This window comes from Oncorhynchus gorbuscha, unplaced genomic scaffold, assembly GCF_021184085.1.
Source record: "Oncorhynchus gorbuscha isolate QuinsamMale2020 ecotype Even-year unplaced genomic scaffold, OgorEven_v1.0 Un_scaffold_849, whole genome shotgun sequence".
NCBI lineage: Eukaryota > Metazoa > Chordata > Actinopteri > Salmoniformes > Salmonidae > Oncorhynchus > Oncorhynchus gorbuscha.
Genome location: NW_025745839.1, coordinates 239,616 through 259,920, shown reverse-complemented (window position 1 = coordinate 259,920; position 20,305 = coordinate 239,616). Strand labels below are relative to the sequence as shown.

Sequence of the window (20,305 nt, the reverse complement as noted above, 5' to 3'; positions counted from 1 at the left end):
CACACCAAGCATTAACTGGTGTACTGATCTACAGTCTAGTTCTACAGGACACACCAAGCATTAACTGGTGTACTGATCTACAGTCTAGTTCTACAGGACACACCAAGCATTAACTGGTGTACTGATCTACAGTCTAGTTCTACAGGACACACCAATCATTAACTGGTGTACTGATCTACAGTCTAGTCCTACAGGACACACCAAGCATTAACTGGTGTACTGATCTACAGTCTAGTCCTACAGGACACACCAAGCATTAACTGGTGTACTGATCTACAGTCTAGTCCTACAGGACACACATATCCAGCCAATCACATGAAAATGGAATTTAGTTCCAAGCATGAACATAGCTAAAGAGACCTGGTGGACATTATTCTGTCGTCACCTCTATCCGCAAAAAACACCAGTCCACTTCTTATTCACCATAAACCGTTGGTGGTGTGATTCTACAGAGAGGTGTGGCTAGTGTCCTGGGGAGTGTTTGTGTACAGTAATCTCATTGGGGCCTGGTGGGTGGTGCCAGGATTACACAGGGAGAAAGAGGGAAAGGCTGCGGCCTGCTTTGATGGGTTTACTGACACGACACAACACAGGTGGAGAGAGGAGAGAGTACACACACACGCACAGTGTCCCTCAAAGGAGCTGCCCAGATCAGCAAGACTCATACAGTCATACAGTGACCTTAGACAGCAGAGGTGTTAAAACATCAGACTGACCAGTAGATACCTCTAGCGTGGAGGGAGAGGTGTTAAGGCAGCAGACTGACCAGTAGACACCTCTAGTGTGGAGGGAGAGGTCTTAAGACAGCAGACTGACCAGTAGACACCTCTAGCGTGGAGGGAGAGGTGATAAGGCAGCAGACTGACCAGTAGACACCTCTAGCGTGGAGGGAGAGGTGATAAGGCAGCAGACTGACCAGTAGACACCTCTAGTGTGGAGGGAGAGGTGTTAAGACAGCAGACTGACCAGTAGACACCTCTAGTGTGGAGGGAGAGGTGATAAGACAGCAGACTGACCAGTAGATACCTCTAGCGTGGAGGGAGAGGTGATAAGACAGCAGACTGACCAGTAGATACCTCTAGTGTGGAGGGAGAGGTCTTAAGACAGCAGACTGACCAGTAGACACCTCTAGCGTGGAGGGAGAGGTCTTAAGACAGCAGACTGACCAGTAGATACCTCTAGCGTGGAGGGAGAGGTCTTAAGACAGCAGACTGACCAGTAGACACCTCTAGCGTGGAGGGAGAGGTCTTAAGACAGCAGACTGACCAGTAGACACCTCTAGCGTGGAGGGAGAGGTCTTAAGACAGCAGACTGACCAGTAGATACCTCTAGCGTGGAGGGAGAGGTGTTAAGACAGCAGACTGACCAGTAGACACCTCTAGTGTGGAGGGAGAGGTGTTAAGACAGCAGACTGACCAGTAGATACCTCTTCCATTCTGTTCCAGTGAAGCGAGACCAGGATCGTTCGTATGAGGCCAGGTTTTTAGTGCCAGCAAAACAGCAGTGATTCCATGAACAATATCAGAGCAGCAGCTACACAGCGTCTATATAACCCCCAGTATCACTGATCATTACGCAGAAGTCTGTGGAAGCATGAAAGCCAACGATAATAACGTGTTGTCTAGATAGACAGAGACAGAACACAGCTGCAATATACAGATGATTAAATTATGGTTAGGTGGCATGAGGTAATGCTAGGGGAAACCCTGTCCTTGATGGACAGATCTGTAAGGACCTGTGACATGTGAGGGGATAATTACGTTATGGCCATTGGCTAAAGATGATTCCCCAGGCTTAACCGTGTTAGTGAGGCACAACATCAATACCTTCAACTATGACATGGTTCATTGGACCACTAAAATGGTTGGGCGTCTCCTGTTTTTTTCCTAATCTGATTTTTCCGATGTGACTGCTCATTCAGTCATCGGATGCAATACCAGATGATGGTATATTGTATACTGATATGGTTTCTGGTCGCCATAGTAACTGTAAGCCTACTAAAATGCAATAATATCGGTCATTGTGCCAGACACTTCTTTTTCATTTTAGACTGGTCAGGTTCAGTGGGGCACGAAATGAGAGAAAACATTTCCAAACGGAGGAGGCGCTATCTGAAGATGTCCAATAAGAATGCCAATATTACATTTTTCCGTCTCAAAAGGTTTTCTGTTTTCGTGCCTAGTGGACAGGACCCAGGAGGAAGCAGTGTTTTGAACACACTTTGACCGTGCGAAGTGGTCACCACTCACCGTGACGCTGAACTGGGACACGGAGATGTTGCTGGGGTGGACGCTGAGGCGGACGCACTGCTTGATGTCCCAGGCGAACCTCCGGGGCTCGGCCGAGCGCTCGCAGTTCTCCTTCCTGGTGCACCTGTGGGAACACAAAGTAACAGAGGGGGGAGGTTATTCCCCGTAACACCCGTCACAGCCTTCAGTCAACCCCATTGGAGCCTCGTTCACATGGCTTGTCCCACCTGCTGAGCGCCTGGGAAACCAGAAGAATGTTAGTTACCTGTGTGAAAGAAGTGGAAATACCTGGGGTGATATTAATATGGAGACATTCATCATATTTCTACCAGAGCTTTATCCACGGATACTGGCCATTCACTGTGACTGGACAACCCTAAAACAATGGCCGCCTCTATTTGTGGAAGTGGAGCTGCTCTGTTGGGAGAAGGGGGACAGGCTCTGTCTTTGTGAGGCCATCTTAATGAGGGCCATTCATGGGCAGTGCCAAGTGCAGGTGGGGGGCGGGGATGGATTACCCCCCTCTTAATCCAGGGCCAGGTGGTCTAATCCATTCCCATTATATTATGTGGGTTGGTAAACAGACCTAAATCCCTCTTTCTCTCTGCTTTTGTCCCTGGGAGAATTGTGTAGTATCTGTTGACAGTGAGCTGCTGCTGCTGGTTTACATTCCCAAAGCCACACCATTACTAAGAACATCTAAACGGCTGTATTATTTCAGCAGCAGGTAGAGGGAACTCCTCTAACTCCCATGAGACAGTCACATAGATATTCACACAGAGAGGCTGGGAACATTGGCAAACCTGGGTAAAGAGTACAGACACCTGGGTAAAGTAGAAAGTAAAGAAAGTATGGATATACTCTCACGAAACTTTATATCAACTACCAAAAGACCATTGTACTGTATCTACCACTCCGCTGCACGACGCTCCACTATAACCCCTAACCTCCTCCTCCATTAAATCCCCGTAAAACCTACTCAGTTTAATCCTCGTTGATTTAAACAAAGTTCTCAAGCAATTAACAGCAAATCCCACAGAGAGCCAAAGTCCACAGAGAGAATGATAGAAGGGACTTCTGGGAGGCTGGGTGACGGCTGAGATACAGTAATACCTTCCGCAGTAGAAGCTTTTCATAGGGGGGATGAGATGTGTCTGCATTGTGAAGTTTTAAGCGACCTAGCGTGGAGAAAAGAAGACGGCAGACAGAATGGAAGAAGAAGAAGTAATCTGCTTCGGAGTGAAAGAAGAGAGAGAGAAGTGAGAACAGAAGAGAGGAGATTTAGGGAAGGCAACAATCATTCAGAGGCTTTTCAATAGTCTTTTTCTCAGCTCCTCCGCTAAGCAGGTCTGAGAAGGATTTAACCAGAGAGCTTCCCTTTGTATTCTGCATCAGGCCGCCTGTTCCCCATTGTACTGCTGATTTAATAAACCCCACAGTACACAAAACCCCAGAGAGAATACAGTTATACACTCCTCCACACACACCTGAGTGCCTGTACCTGCATGGGTGTGGTATGTATTTGATTCAGTACTGATGTGTTTGGAGTGGGTGTGTTGGCTACGGGTTGGTTCTCGCCACCAGTGTCTACGTCTGTCTATGCGTGAGCGTGTTCGTTAGTTACACCAAATGATGCAGGGAGAAGAAGATGAGTGAGACAGAGAGGTAAATAAGGGTACCGTGCAGAGCGATGTAGGGGGAGGGAACCAATCCTGTTGCCTGGTGGCTCAGAGAACTTCTTCAGGAGAGTAATCTCTAACTCACCTGCCAGAAGCCTTTTCTAAAACATCACACGTGTCAAATCTAACAACTTCTTTCTCTTCCTTCTCCTTCTTTCCTTCAGTTTGTGATTAGAGGGAACCTGAATGAATAATGTGATACACCCCCCCCCCCGAAACCACCCGGTAATGGTACGGTCCGACCACAGAGGGCACTTTGGCTAGCGGTGCAGTCACAATCAATAGAGGGGGTTCTCAGGGTTGCCATTTTAGGGTCTGAAAGCTATGGGGTAGCATGTGTCTGTGAAATCTGACATGGATCTCTTTGACACTTGTGGGATAGTGCACTTTAATTTAATAGGGCACTGCTTTTAGGAGTCATAACCAAGGGCGCTCGTAATGCCCTGAGGGCGTTTCATGACATCATTTCTGTGGGACTTGCAGGCCGTCTGTAAATGGCAGGGCCAGTAGATACGCTGACAGTGGCAGGACAGACTGTAGAGATCGACTTTGATGTCTTCACAATGACATGTTCATAACTCTGCCTGAAAACACAGGAAACATTTGTCAATGTGCTGGAGAGAGAGAGAGAGGGAGAGGGAGAGAGAGAGAGAGGGAGAGAGAGAGAGAGAGAGGGGGAGAGAGAGAGACAGAGAGAGAGGGAGAGAGAGAGAGAGAGAGAGGGGAGAGAGAGAGACAGAGAGAGAGAGACAGAGACAGAGAGAGTGAGATACAGAGAAAGACAGAGAGAGTGAGCTACAGAGACAGAGAGAGTGAGATACAGAGAGACAGAGAGAGAGAGAGAGAGAGAGACAGAGAGAGTGAGATACAGAGAGAGAGAGAGAGAGAGAGACAGATTCACTTTGTATGTTGTCTACCTCACTTGCTTTGGCAATGTTAACACATGTTTCCCATGCCAATAAAGCCCTTGAATTGAATTGAATTGACAGAGAGAGTGAGTGAGATACAGAGAGAAAGAGAGAGAGAGAGTCGCTTTTGGGTCCTCTTTCACCTGCACTCTCTCTCTCCTCTCTCTCTCTCTCTCTCTCTCCTCTCTCTCTCTCTCTCTCTCTCTCTCTCTCTCTCTCTCTCTCTCTCTCTCTCTCTCTCTCTCTCTCTCTCTCTCTCTCTCTCTCTCTCTCTCTCTCTCTCTCTCTCTCTCTCTCTCTCTCTCTCTCTCTCTCTCTCTCTCTCCTCTCTCTCTCTCTCTCTCTCTCCCTCCCTCCCTCCCTCCCCTCCCTCCCTCCTCTGACTCAGAGATAATTGAGGATGTTTATTGTATGTTCTTTGAGTACTTGTGTTGAGCATGCATTGTTGAGTGTATCTTTATGCAAGTTTGTTTTTGTGTTGTACCAAGATGTGGACATGATTAGGCTTCTGATAAATATGGTGATGCCATTTGATGAGTGATCCTCGGAGCACCTGACAGGTTGGGCTCATTAATACATTATCATTAGTGAAGTAAATCAGTCCATTAGAAGAGCTGGGTGGGAATTTGTTTTTCTCGTATATTCACTGCATATGCAGGTTGTAGGGAATTCAATTGCCACATAAAAAATAATACAATTTGGCCCTTTGACTCTATGGCTGCGATTACACCGATAGCCCAATTCTGATCTGTTGCCCACTCATTTGCAAAAGATCTGATCTGATTGTGGGGGCTATACTGAGACTGGAAACGGATTTCTCTGACTATAGGGTACAGCTATCCATGATGACTTTAGGGTACAGCTATCCATGATGACTTTAGGGTTCAGCTTTCCATGATGACTTTAGGGTACAGCTATCCATGATGACTTTAGGGTACAGCTATCCATGATGACTTTAGGGTACAGCTATCCATGATGACTTTAGGGTACAGCTATCCATGATGACTTTAGGGTACAGCTATCCATGATGACTTTAGGGTACAGCTATCCATGATGACTTTAGGGTACAGCTATCCATGATGACTTTAGGGTACAGCTATCCATGATGACTTTAGGGTACAGCTATCCATGATGGTCTGTGTGACTCTGTATTGACGGTCACTTGCTCATCTCTGAATTCAGTCTCTCCCTCTTTCCCTCCTCCCTCGCTCTCCCCCTACATCCGTCCCCTCTTTCTTGCATTTCTCTCTGCGCCACTGCCCAGGCGTTGGCAGCCGTACAGACGTAGCCAGTGAGCGGTAGTGGCGGTTAGTGGAGAGCTCTAATCAGAGGTTAGTGGGAGATAACAGCGCCAATATGCTCTGTATGAGGGAGGCAGATTGCAGGCCTAGACTCTCCATAGCTTCTCTCTGTGTTGTCGTACCTAAGCTACAGTTGATACGTCTGTTTTTACCAAACTATATATCCTTGAAAAACACCAACTGTGTCAGTAATAGCAGTAAAACCACTTTTGTTTTAGGGAATATAAATGATAAGTTGTCATGGGGCGGCAGCGTAGCCTAGTGGTTAGAGCGTTGGACTAGTAACCGGAAGGTTGTGGGTTCAAAGCTGACAAGGTACAAATCTGTCGTTCTGCCCCTGAACAGGCAGTTAACCTACTGTTCCCAGGCCATCATTGAAAATAAGAATATGTTCTTAACTGACTTGCCTGGTTAAAAAAACAAAAAACAACTATACTATAAAGATACTATACAACATTACTGTCTGTACTCTAACATTGTAGTAGATTGTACACTGTACCATCAGTGGGATTTTTGGTTTCATAAACTGGGTGGTTCGTGCCCTGAATGCTGATTGGCTGACAGCTGTGGTATATCAGACCGTATACCACAGGTATGACAAAACTTGTATTTTTACTGCTCTAATTATGTTGGTAACCAGTTTATAATAGCAATGAGGCACCTTGGGGGTTTGTTGTATATGGCCAACATACCATAACTAAGGGCTGTATCCAGGCATAAGAACAGCCCTTAGCCGTGGTATATTGGCTATATACCACACCCCCTCAGGCCTTATGGCTTAATTAACGTATATTGTCATCATAGGGTCTTGTGAAACAACAGTTCAGGCTGAGAGCTGTGAGAGTCTTCAGCCTGCTCACATCGCACGGCCACTCCCAGATCTATTAGAAGTCTGGCAGCGTCTAGAGAGCTGAATCTATCCAAACGGATATCCTCCCTCAGACAGTTAAACATCAAACATCTATTTCAACTTGAATAAACAGTAGTGTTATTAAATGCTGGTGGAGACACGTTTAGAGAGAGCCCCATGAATGGATTAGATTGGTGGCTGAATGGAACTAATCTTCACTCTTGTTTCCTGAAGCCTTTGATAATGTGACTCAATTAGAAGAATGAGGAGGATTTGCCAGCCTTTCCAACAAGATTATGACCCTTTCATGTCCCTAGTAAACACACAGACAAATATAGCTTTAATGCTAGCCTACTATTCATAACAGAAAGTCAATCACAATGTAGTATGATTCTCTACTCCACAGTAGTCTAATCTACAGTAGTCTCAATCTACAGTGTTCTATGCAGTCTTACTCTACTCTTCAGTACTCTACAGTAGTCTAATCTACAGTGTTCTACAGTACTCTACTCCACAGTACTCTACAGTAGTCTAATCTACAGTGTTCTACAGTACTCTCCTCTTCAGTACTCTACAGTAGTCTAATCTACAGTGTTCTACAGTACTCTGCAGTCTCTTCAGTACTCTACAGTAGTCTAATCTACAGTGTTCTACAGTACTCTACTCCACAGTACTCTACAGTAGTCTAATCTACAGTGTTCTACAGTACTCTACTCTTCAGTACTCTACAGTAGTCTAATCTACAGTGTTCTCAGTACTCTACTCCACAGTACTCTACAGTAGTCTAATCTACAGTGTTCTCCACTGTCAGTACTCTACTCTGTCCCAGTACTCTACAGTAGTCTCTCTACAGTGTTCTACAGTACTCTACTCTTCAGTACTCTCACAGTAGTCTAATCTACAGTGTTCTACAGTATCTCTAATCTTCCCACAGTACTTTCTACAGTAGTCTAATTCTGACAGTGTTCTACAGTACTCTACTCGTGTTTTTGCAGTACTCTGTACAGTAGTTTTTTTCTAATCTACAGTGTTCTACAGTACTCTACTCCACAGTACTCTACAGTAGTCTAACTCTACAGTGTTCTACAGCATACTCTACTCTTCAGTACTCTACAGTAGTCTAATCTACAGTGTTCTACAGTACTCTACTCTTCAGTACTCTACAGTAGTCTAATCTACAGTGTTCTACAGTACTCTACTCCACAGTACTCTACAGTAGTCTAATCTACAGTGTTCTACAGTACTCTACTCTTCAGTACTCTACAGTAGTCTAATCTACAGTGTTCTACAGTACTCTACTCCACAGTACTCTACAGTAGTCTAATCTACAGTGTTCTACAGTACTCTACTCTTCAGTACTCTACAGTACTGTATGCGACAGTAATCTACAGTGTTCTACAGTACTCTACTCTACAGTACTCTACAGTGTTCTACAGTACTCTACTCTACAGTACTTTACAGTACAGTACTATACAGTACTCTACTCTACAGTACTATACAGTACTCTACTCTAGGGTTGGGGGTTAAGGTGAGGAGTGAGGTGAGGGGGATGAGGAGGGTTGAGTGGTAAGGTGAGGTGAGTTTGGGGTGAGGAGGTTTGGGGGGTGAGGAGGGTTGGGGGGGTGAGGAGTGGGGTGAGGAAGATTGGGGGTAAGGTGAGGTGAGTGGGGTGAGGAGGTTTGGGGGTGAGGAGGGTTGAGGGGAGGGGTGAGGTGAGTGGGGTGAGGAGGTTTGGGGGTGAGGTGGGGTGAGGAGGGTTGAGTGGTAAGGTGAGGTGAGGAGGTGGGGTGAGGAGGAGGGTTGGGGGTAAGGTGAGGTGAGTGGGGTGAGGAGGTTTGGGGGTGAGGGAGGGTTGGGGGGTGAGGAGGTTTGGGGGTGAGGAGGGTTGAGGGGTAAGGTGAGGTGAGTGGGGTGAGGAGGTTTGGGGGTAAGGTGAGGTGAGTGGGGTGAGGAGGTTGAGGAGGGGGGGTAAGGTGAGGTGAGTGGGGTGAGTAGGGTTGAGGGGTAAAGTGAGGTGAGTGGGGTGAGGAGGTTTGGGGGGTAAGGTGAGGTGAGTGGGGTGAGGAGGGTTGAGGGGTAAAGTGAGGTGAGTGGGGTGAGGAGGTTTGGGGGGTGAGGTGCAGATGTAGCAGGCTGTGGTGACAGACTTTAGGTCTAATGCATATTTAATGCAGGGAGGAACAGAAAAGGTCAAGTGGAGAGGGAAATGAAACCTATTAACTTTCCAGAGGCTGGCTGAGACACGGTGCTACATCAGCAACGGCACAAGCACACTTCAATATGCACTCTACATCTGAGGGAGGTTAGAGGTTGAACAGTCCTCCATCTTTCTATTTGACTGTTGACTGTTCACCATCACATACTGATGGGTTGACTACCTAAATTACACCTAAAGCAAATTGGGGAAAACAGGGCACCGGTACAGATTCTTCCCTGATGCTTATGTATGTGTCCCTGATGCTTATGTATGTGTCTCTGAGTGGCTGAACCTTCCCCCTACATTAGCCAAGCAATCACTGTACATATAAGGTATAAAATGCATTGGATAATATCATACTGTGCTATGAGACATAGCCCCTCTAACGTCATCTCGGTGAGTCCAGGAGCCACAACACAACGCAGAATACTACTACTCTCCAAATTAGGCATTTCTAACCCAGACTCTTCCCCTGACTAGGGCCTCTCTAACCCCCTTCCCCCTGACTAGGGCCCTTAACCCCCTTCCCCCTGACTATGGCCCTCTAACCCCCCCTTTCCCCTGACTAGGGCCCCTAACCCCCCTTCCCCTGACTAGAGCCCTAGAGGTCCCCCTGACTAGGGCCTCTAACCCCCTAGCCCTGACTAGGCCCCTTCCCCTGACTATGGCCTCTCTAACCCCTAGCCCCTGACTAGGGCCCTTCCCCCTGACTAGGGCCCTCTAACCCCTTCCCCCTGACTAGGGCCTCTCTAACCCCCCCTGACTAGGGCCCCTTCCCCTGACTAGGGCCTCTCTAACCCCTTCCCCTGACTAGGGCCCTCTAACCCCTAGTCCCTGACTAGGGGCCCCTCTAACCCCTTTCCCCCTGACTAGAGCCTCTCTAACCCCTAGCCCTGACTTCCCCTTCCCCCTGACTAGGGCCCTCTAACCCCCTTCCCCCTGACTAGGCCTCTCTAATCCCCTTAGCCCCTGACTAGGGCCTCTCTAACCCCTTCCCCTGACTAGGGCCTAACCCCCTAACCCCTGACTAGTCCCTGACTAACCCCTTCCCCCTGACTAGGCCTCTCTAACCCCCTAGCCCCTGACTGCTTCCCCTTCCCCCTGACTAGGGCCTCTCTAACCCCTTCCCCTGACTAGGGCCTCTCTAACCCCTTCCCCCTGACTAGGGCCTCTCTAACCCCTTCCCCCTGACTATGGCCCCTTCCCCTGACTAGAGCCTCTCTAACCCCTAGCCCCTGACTAGTTCCCCTTCCCCCTGACTAGGGCCTCTCGAACCCCTTAGCCTCTTCCCCTCTGGCATCATTAAGACCGATAGAGAGCAGGAGTCCCAGTCCCAGGGTGGTGGGGTCATTACCCCTTCAGTGGCTGTGACCCCATAACCCCCCCCGGTGACTATGGCAGATCCCCCTGACTGAGCTGCTGGCCCAGGGCCTCCCCCACTGTGCATCATTAAGACCGACCAAGTGGAAAATTAGTGTGGTGGTGGGGTGTGTGTGAATCAGTGGCTGTGTGTGTGTGTGTGTGTGTGTGTGGCAGATCCCTGTGACTGAGCTGCTGGCCCAGGGCCAAGTGTGTGCACTGTGCCCCTACATGGAAAATTTGTGTGTGTGTGTGTGCGTCACCAAGTGGAAAATTAGTGTGTGTGTGTGTGTGTGTGTGTGTATATATATATATATATATTTATAAAATGTGCCCCAGTGAACTACTCCTGGTGATGAACTGTCTGAGTCAAAGCAGTGTGATGTCAGACAGCGTGTCATCAGCATGACCATTCAAAAGCCACCAGCCTCCCTGCAGCCACCATCCATTCACACCCCAGACAGACACACACGCGTCTACATCAACCTGCAGACATACACACATGCACACACACACTCACGAACACACACACACACACACGCTGGAGAGGTAGCAATCTCCCATCCACGTCGATCTGGCCCCTGGTAAACACACACTGCAGCTGCCTCTCCCTACTGCCGGCCCATCTCCTTTCAGACTCGCAAAGCAATTTCAGCAACTGTCAAAAACCCTGGCAACAAGTTCCTTCATCTGAGGCCCCTTCTGGGTCTGTCTGCCGGGGCGGCGTAAGTCGTTTTATCTGACATACCATGGCCCGGCTAGATCCCATCATGCCCGGCGTTTATTAAACAGGTTTATCTGTCTTGCTGTGTGACCCTGTCATCAGAACATACTGTGTATAACACCTTTACTCTTTTAATTCCATCTTCCTGCTGCTCTTCCTGTCTGTTGGTGATGTGTGGTGATCAGGGGGAGGGCGGGGATATGGACCCTGGTTTGGGGGTGAAGGGGTTAATAGAGGTAGCTCTGTGGGAGGAGAGGAGACAGGTTCACCTCGGGGTTACCATGAGCCTATAGCTCCTCCCACCAGTCTTCAGTGATATACAGCCTAACCTTTCTGAGATATGATGTCAGATGAACACCTCTGCTAAACACACCACTGCTTCACTGCCCAAGCTGACTCTTATCAGCTCGCAGGGCGACGCGCTCTTGATCTGGCTACAACCTTGGAGGGACGACAGTGACTGAGAAGATTCAGTCATTTTCTTTGACCTGGGGTGCCCTGACTACAGCTGGCCTGGTTTCACATCTGTTTGTGCCGTCTTGCCAACTCCTATTGTCACACATACTGTAGGGGTTGGCAAGACAGCACAAGCAGATCAGAAACCAGGCTAGACTAGAGTGGCTACAGGTACCAAAACAACCCTTTGTCACTAATAATTCCACAGTAGACTGGGTCAGTGTAACGAGACAAAGCAGAGATGAACATCAAAGATAAGGAGGAATGAGTCCAAGCGGCTCCGATATCAATATCGCATCTATCCTGTTACCGCGGCGACAACAAAACCCCGGTGATCAAACACTCAACAATCAAAAGGCCTTCTTCAAAAGAACACACAAGCCTATCCTCATTACATACAGTATGTATCACTTCTCAAAAAGGAAGCCTCCACCTCCTTAGGGTTATACAAGAGGACACTGGAGAGAAGGGTGAATGGACTTCCTATTGGCAAGGGCAAACTATGCCTTGCTCTATCAGGGAGTCCATCGTAGTAAGTTCAGTGTACAGCCCCCAACAGTGATACATGATAATATTGATCCTTACAAGTCAAAATCAACAACACATATTTAGGGCTTTATGGGGTAGATGATACCACAGCTGAAGGGGGTAGATGATACCACAGCTGAAGTGGGTAGATGTTACCACAACTGAAGGGAGTAGATGATACCACAACTGAAGGGGGTAGATGATACCACAGCTGAAGGGGGTAGATGATACCACAGCTGAACGGGGGTAGATGATACCACAACTGAAGGGGGTAGATGATACCACAGCTGAAGGGGGTAGATGATACCACAGCTGAAGGGAGTAGATGATACCACAGCTGAAGGGAGTAGATGATACCACAACTGAAGGGGGTAGATGATACCACAGCTGAAGTGGGTAGATGTTACCACAGCTGAAGGGAGTAGATGATACCACAGCTGAAGGGGGTAGATGATACCACAGCTGAAGGGAGTAGATGATACCACAGCTGAAGGGGGTTGATGTTACCACAGCTGAAGGGGGTAGATGATACCACAGCTGAACGGGGGTAGATGATACCACAACTGAAGGGGGTAGATGATACCACAGCTGAAGGGGGTAGATGATACCACAGCTGAAGGGGGTAGATGATACCACAGCTGAAGGGAGTAGATGATACCACAGCTGAACGGGGGTAGATGATACCACAACTGAAGGGGGTAGATGATACCGCAACTGAAGGGGGTAGATGATACCACAGCTGAAGGGGGTAGATGATACCACAGCTGAAGGGGGTAGATGATACCACAGCTGAAGGGAGTAGATGATACCACAGCTGAAAGGGGGTAGATGATACCACAGCTGAAGGGAGTAGATGATACCACAGCTGAAGGGGGTAGATGTTACCACAGCTGAAGGGGGTAGATGATACCACAGCTGAAGGGGGTAGATGATACCACAGCTGAAGGGGGTAGATGATACCACAGCTGAAGGGAGTAGATGATACCACAGCTGAAGGGAGTAGATGATACCACAGCTGAAAGGGGGTAGATGATACCACAGCTGAAGGGAGTAGATGATACCACAGCTGAAGGGGGTAGATGATACCACAGCTGAAGGGGCTAGATGATACCACAGCTGTAAGGACACAGAGGGAAGATTTTATAATTCATTTTTAAGTGAGAGAAGCTTAGTGAAGAAAAAGTCAGTCTGCATGATATACATAAAACACGCTGTTTATGGCTTTTTCATGTTGTTTTTGGCTAACACACTGTTTCTAAGGTATTCACAGGGAGGTTACACAAGGCATGGCAAACATAATAGCATCTTCTCCATTTGATTTACCTAATACTGTATGTTTCCTACATTACCCCTTTCCATTTGATTTACCTAATACTGTATGTTTACTACATTACTCCTCTCTATTTGATTTACCTAATACTGTATGTGTCCTACATTACTCCCCTATATTTGGTTTACCTAATACTGTATGTTTTCTACATTACCCCTCTCCATTTGGTTTACCTAATATTGTATGTGTTCTACATTACTCCCCTATATTTGGTTTACCTAATAGTGTATGTTTCCTACATTACCCCTCTCCATTTGATTGACCTAATACTGTATGTTTCCTACATTACCCCTCTCCATTTGGTTTACCTAATACTGTATGTTTCCTACATTACCCCTTTCCATTTGATTGACCTAATACTGTATGTTTACTACATTACCCCTCTCCATTTGATTGACCTAATACTGTATATTTCCTACATTACCCCTTTCCATTTGATTGACCTAATAATGTATGTTTCCTACATTACCCCTCTCCATTTGATTGACTTAATACTGTATGTTTCCTACATTACCCCTCTCCATTTGGTTTACCTAATACTGTATGTTTCCTACATTACCCCTCTCCATTTGGTTGACCTAATACTGTATGTTTCCTACATTACCCCTCTCCATTTGGTTTACCTAATACTGTATGTGTCCTACATTACCCCTCTCCATTTGATTGACCTAATACTGTATATTTCCTACATTACCCCTTTCCATTTGATTGACCTAATACTGTATGTTTCCTACATTACCCCTCTCCATTTGATTGACTTAATACTGTATGTTTCCTACATTACCCCTCTCCATTTGGTTTTCCTTAATACTGTATGTTTCCTACATTACCCCTCTCAATTTGGTTTACCTAATACTGTATGTGTCCTACATTACCCCTCTCCATTTGGTTTACCTAATACTGTATGTTTCCTACATTACCCCTCTCCATTTGGTTTACCTAATACTGTATGTTTCCTACATTACCCCTCTCCATTTGGTTTACCTAATACTGTATGTTTCCTACATTACCCCTCTCCATTTGGTTTACCTAATACTGTATGTTTCCTACATTACCCCTCTCCATTTGGTTTACCTAATACTGTATGTGTCCAACATTACCCCTCTCCATTTGATTGACCTAATACTGTATATTTCATACATTACCCCTCTCCATTTGATTGACTTAATACTGTATGTTTCCTACATTACCCCTCTCCATTTGGTTTACCTAATACTGTATGTTTCCTACATTACCCCTCTCCATTTGGTTTACCTAATACTGTATGTGTCCTACATTACCCCTCTCCATTTGGTTTACCTAATACTGTATGTTTCCTACATTACCCCTCTCCATTTGGTTTACCTAATACTGTATGTTTCCTACATTACCCCTCTCCATTTGGTTTACCTAATACTGTATGTTTCCTACATTACCCCTCTCCATTTGGTTTACCTAATACTGTATGTTTCCTACATTACCCCTCTCCATTTGGTTTACCTAATACTGTATGTTTCCTACATTACCCCTCTCCATTTGGTTTACCTAATACTGTATGTTTTCCTACATTACCCCTCTCCATTTGGTTTACCTAATACTGTATGTTTCCTACATTACCCCTCTCCATTTGGTTTACCTAATACTGTATGTGTCCTACATTACTCCCCTATATTTGGTTTACCTAATACTGTATGTTTCCTACATTACCCCTCTCCATTTGGTTTACCTAATACTGTATGTTTCCTACATTACCCCTCTCCATTTGGTTTACCTAATACTGTATGTTTCCTACATTACCCCTCTCCATTTGGTTTACCTAATACTGTATGTTTCCTACATTACCCCTCTCCATTTGGTTTACCTAATACTGTATTTTTTCTACATTACCCCTCTCCATTTGGTTTACCTAATACTGTATGTTTCCTACATTACCCCTCTCCATTTGGTTTACCTAATACTGTATGTGTCCTAAATTTCTCACATTTTGTGTCGCTGTCTGATCACATTCAAAGCAAAGAATTGTTTGCTTTTGAATTAATTCCGTTTTTCGTCCCTCACACACCGTGTAACAATGCACGCAACTGCTGATTAGACAAGAGGCTTATGCCTTGTAAAGAAATCTGAATGACAACTCGAGTCACGCAGATTACTGCCAGAACGTCGACAGAGATTACATGCTTGTTGCCGGAGGATTACGTTATATGGTTGTTACGTGGTTGTTACAATGTTTCCGGGTGTAGCTACAGTGTTGGAAGCTGAGCTGATGTATTGTCGTCACCTGAGTAAGCACCTCTTTCCTGACACTGCTCTTATGGTCTCATTACTCAATGCAAGTGGTGTGTGTGTGTGTGTGTGTGTGTGTGTGTGTGTGTGTGTGTGTGTGTGTGTGTGTGTGTGTGTGTGTGTGTGTGTGTGTGTGTGTGTGTGTGTGTGTGTGTGTGTGTGTGTGTGTGTGTGTGCGTGCGTGCGTGCGTGCGTGCGTGTGTGTGTGTGTGTGTGTGTGTGTGTATAAGCGAGTGTGTGTGTGTGTCGGCTCTGAGTTTAGCCAGAGTGCCTCATGAAGTAGAATTTATGCCCTCCACCTGGCCATCTCTCATTCTCCTTCTCTGTGAATTTATGTAACCTCTCTCTCTCTCTCTCTCTCTCTCTCTCTCTCTCTCTCTCTCTCTCTCTCTCTCTCTCTCTCTCTCTCTCTCTCTCTCTCTCTCTCTCTCTCTCTCTCTCTCTCTCTCTCTCTCTCTCTCTCTCTCTCTCTCTCTCTCTCTCTCTCTCTCTCTCTCTCTATTCATCTCCATATCTCTCCAGCTCTTTTCTCCATTCAGTTTCTCTCCACTCTGAAAATATAATTCTCTCACTTCTTCTGTCCCTTTCTGTTTCCATTTTCACTCATTTCACTCACTCTGTTCCCCTCTCACTCACTCTTCTCTTTCCCCTCTCACTCACTTTTCTCTTTCCCCTCTCACTCTTCTCTTTCCCCTCTCACTCACTCTTCTCTTTCCCCTCTCACTCACTCTTCTCTTTCCCCTCTCACTCTTCTCTTTCCCCTCTCACTCTTCTCTTTCCCCTCTCACTCACTCTTCTCTTTCCCCTCTCACTCACTCTTCTCTTTCCCCTCTCACTCTTGTCTTTCCCCTCTCACTCACTCTTCCCTTCTATGGTGTCATGTCCCTGTATCGGTTCCTGTGTCTAGTTCACGCTGTGTCAGGCAGAGGTTCTATGGTGACAAGTCCCTGTATCGGTCCCTGTGTCTAGTTCACGCTGTGGCAGGCAGAGGTTCTATGGTGTCAAGTCCCTGTATCGGTCCCTGTGTCTAGTTCACGCTGTGTCAGGCAGAGGTTCTATGGTGTCAAGTCCCTGTATCGGTCCCTGTGTCTAGTTCACGCTGTGTCAGGCAGAGGTTCTACGGTGACAAGTCCCTGTATCTGTCCCTGTGTCTAGTTCACGCTGTGGCAGGCAGAGGCAGGCCACCTCTCTGTGTGTGTGTGTGTGTGTGTGTGTGTGTGTGTGTGTGTGTGTGTGTGTGTGTGTGTGTGTGTGTGTGTGTGTGTGTGTGTGTGTGTGTGTGTGTGTGTGTGTGTGTGTGTGTGTGTGTGTGTGTGTGTGTGTGTGTGTGTGTGTGACAGTGAGGGATGGTGGGAGTCATGTGGCAGGGGTCCGTCCCCCAGTCCTCCCAAGCCCATTGTGCCCATCATGGTGACAGTTCAGAGTCAACCTGCAGGCTGTGGCCCGTTCCGTCCTGACAACCCCGTCACTTGCCATCCCCTTCCCTCAGCCTCCCTGAGCCTGGAAGCCAGGAGCCCCTCTACCAAGGTACAGGGAGGAGGGGGAGAGCCAGTCCCCCGCACCCAGGGGAGAGCCACTCTCCACTGGGTACAGACACCACTGCACATGCCCTGGGTGCAAAGAGTTCCGTGGGCAGGAAAGTTCAACTTGGCAGTTGACTCAGTCACAAACTATTTAAGTCAAGTTGGGGCTCTTCCAATATTGCTCTCACAAGATGGATTTTCACCACACATCTATATCTATCTAACAGGGGCATGGAAGTACCCTTACAGTATATGTACAATCAGTGGAACAGCATGTCCCAGCAATGTCCCTGAGTTCCCTTTGAACTCTGTGACAGCCTATGAGGTCATTCATCATTAGCTCAGCATAGAGAGTACCACCACAAGGGAAAGCAGACTTAAAAACATTGATTGTTGGCGTTGGAGCACAGTGTTATGTCTCTCTCTCTCTCTGCAGGGGGAAGAGCTTTCTGACAGAGTAAACAATGCCTTTCCTGGCCAACAATACGCATCAAAGAGCCCTGCCACGTGCTAACTCCAATGGGAGGCTAACAGACTCAGCAGCCAAACACAAAAAGGATGCATGCTAATCGGAGGTAACACGGCGGCTCAATTAACATTAGCATCACGTAATGAGAGGACAAAGTGAGCACAGCTAACTGTAACCAGAGGTGTATAATTAATGAGAGACAGAGAGAGAGAGAGAGAGAGAGAGAGAGAGAGAGAGAGAGAGAGAGAGAGAGAGAGAGAGAGAGAGAGAGAGAGAGAGAGAGAGGGAGTCAGAGAGAGAGAGGGAGTCAGAGAGAGAGGGAGTCAGAGAGAGAGGGAGTCAGAGAGAGAGGGAGTCAGAGAGAGAGGGAGTCAGAGAGAGAGAGGGAGTCAGAGAGAGAGAGGGAGTCAGAGAGAGAGAGGGAGTCAGAGAGAGAGGGAGTCAGAGAGAGAGGGAGTCAGAGAGAGAGGGAGTCAGAGAGAGAGAGGGAGTCAGAGAGAGAGGGAGTCAGAGAGAGAGAGGGAGTCAGAGAGAGAGGGAGTCAGAGAGAGAGAGGGAGTCAGAGAGAGAGAGGGAGTCAGAGTGAGAGGGAGTCAGAGAGAGAGAGGGAGTCAGAGAGAGAGAGGGAGTCAGAGAGAGAGGGAGTCAGAGAGAGAGGGAGTCAGAGAGAGAGAGGGAGTCAGAGAGAGAGAGGGAGTCAGAGAGAGAGAGAGTCAGAGAGAGAGAGGGAGTCAGAGAGAGAGGGAGTCAGAGAGAGAGGGAGTCAGAGAGAGAGACTATTTGCATATAATGACATTTGAAATATCCTTATTCTTTTAGAACTTGTGTGTAATGTTTACTGTTCATTTTATTATTGTTTATTTTACTTTTGTTTATTATCTATTTCACTTGCTTTGGCAATGTAAACATATATTTCCCATGCCAATAAAGCCCTTCAATTGAATGTGAATTGAGAGAGAGAGAATTAAGTCTGCAAATGAACTTTAGCCTTTATAAAAAAAATGTTTTTTATTGAAATGTCTTGAGTCAATAAGTATTCAACCCCTTTGTTATGACCTAAATATGTTCAGGAGTAAAACAAGTGCTTCACAAGTCACATACAAAGTTGCATGGACTCACTCTGTGTGCAAAAACAGCATTTAACATGATTTTTAAATGACTACCTCATCTCTGTACCCCACACACAATTATCTGTCAGGTCGAGCGGGGAATTTCAAACACAGATTCAAGCACAAATAAAAGTGTTTTCCCCCCAATGCCTCACAAAGAAGGGCACCTGGTGTATTGGTAGATGCACTTTCCCCCCAATGCCTCACAAAGAAGGGCACCTAGTGTATTGGTAGATGCACTTTCCCCCCAATGCCTCACAAAGAAGGGCACCTAGTGTATTGGTAGATGCACTTTCCCCCCAATGCCTCACAAAGAAGGGCACCTAGTGTATTGGTAGATGCACTTTCCCCCCAATGCCTCACAAAGAAGGGCACCTAGTGTATTGGTAGAGGCACTTTCCCCCAATGCCTCACAAAGAAGGGCACCTAGTGTATTGGTAGATGCACTTTCCCCCAATGCCTCACAAAGAAGGGCACCTAGTGTATTGGTAGATGCACTTTCCCCCAATGCCTCACAAAGAAGGGCACCTAGTGTATTGGTAGATGCACTTTCCCCCAATGCCTCACAAAGAAGGGCACCTAGTGTATTGGTAGATGCACTTTCCCCCAATGCCTCACAAAGAAGGGCACCTAGTGTATTGGTAGATGCACTTTCCCCCAATGCCTCACAAAGAAGGGCACCTAGTGTATTGGTAGATGCACTTTCCCCCAATGCCTCACAAAGAAGGGCACCTAGTGTATTGGTAGATGCACTTTCCCCAATGCCTCACAAAGAAGGGCACCTAGTGTATTGGTAGATGCACTTTCCCCCAATGCCTCACAAAGAAGGGCACCTAGTGTATTGGTAGATGCACTTTCCCCCCAATGCCTCACAAAGAAGGGCACCTAGTGTATTGGTAGATGCACTTTCCCCCAATGCCTCACAAAGAAGGGCACCTAGTGTATTGGTAGATGTACTTTCCTCCAATACCTCACAAAGAAGGGCACCTAGTGTATTGGTAGATGCACTTTCCCCCAATGCCTCACAAAGAAGGGCACCTAGTGTATTGGTAGATGCACTTTCCTCCAATACCTCACAAAGAAGGGCACCTAGTGTATTGGTAGATACACTTTCCCCCCAATACCTCACAAAGAAGGGCACCTAGTGTATTGGTAGATACACTTTCCCCCCAATGCCTCACAAAGAAGGGCACCTAGTGTATTGGTAGATGCACTTTCCCCCAATGCCTCACAAAGAAGGGCACCTAGTGTATTGGTAGATGCACTTTCCCCCAATGCCTCACAAAGAAGGGCACCTAGTGTATTGGTAGATGCACTTTCCCCCAATGCCTCAAAAAGAAGGGCACCTAGTGTATTGGTAG

The 20,305-nt window shown here is 46.9% G+C and overlaps 1 protein-coding gene across 1 annotated transcript in view; it reads right to left on the bottom strand.

Moving 5' to 3' along the window:
* LOC124020538 (plexin-A4-like) overlaps positions 1–20,305 on the bottom strand; it is a gene marked incomplete at its 3' end in the record, with an annotated part of 200,237 nt that overhangs the window by 15,938 nt on the left and 163,994 nt on the right. Inside the window, exon 4 of the mRNA XM_046335776.1 lies at positions 2,250–2,373. Coding sequence (XP_046191732.1) covers positions 2,250–2,373 — 124 coding nt within the window. The remainder of the gene's footprint in view (positions 1–2,249; positions 2,374–20,305) is intronic.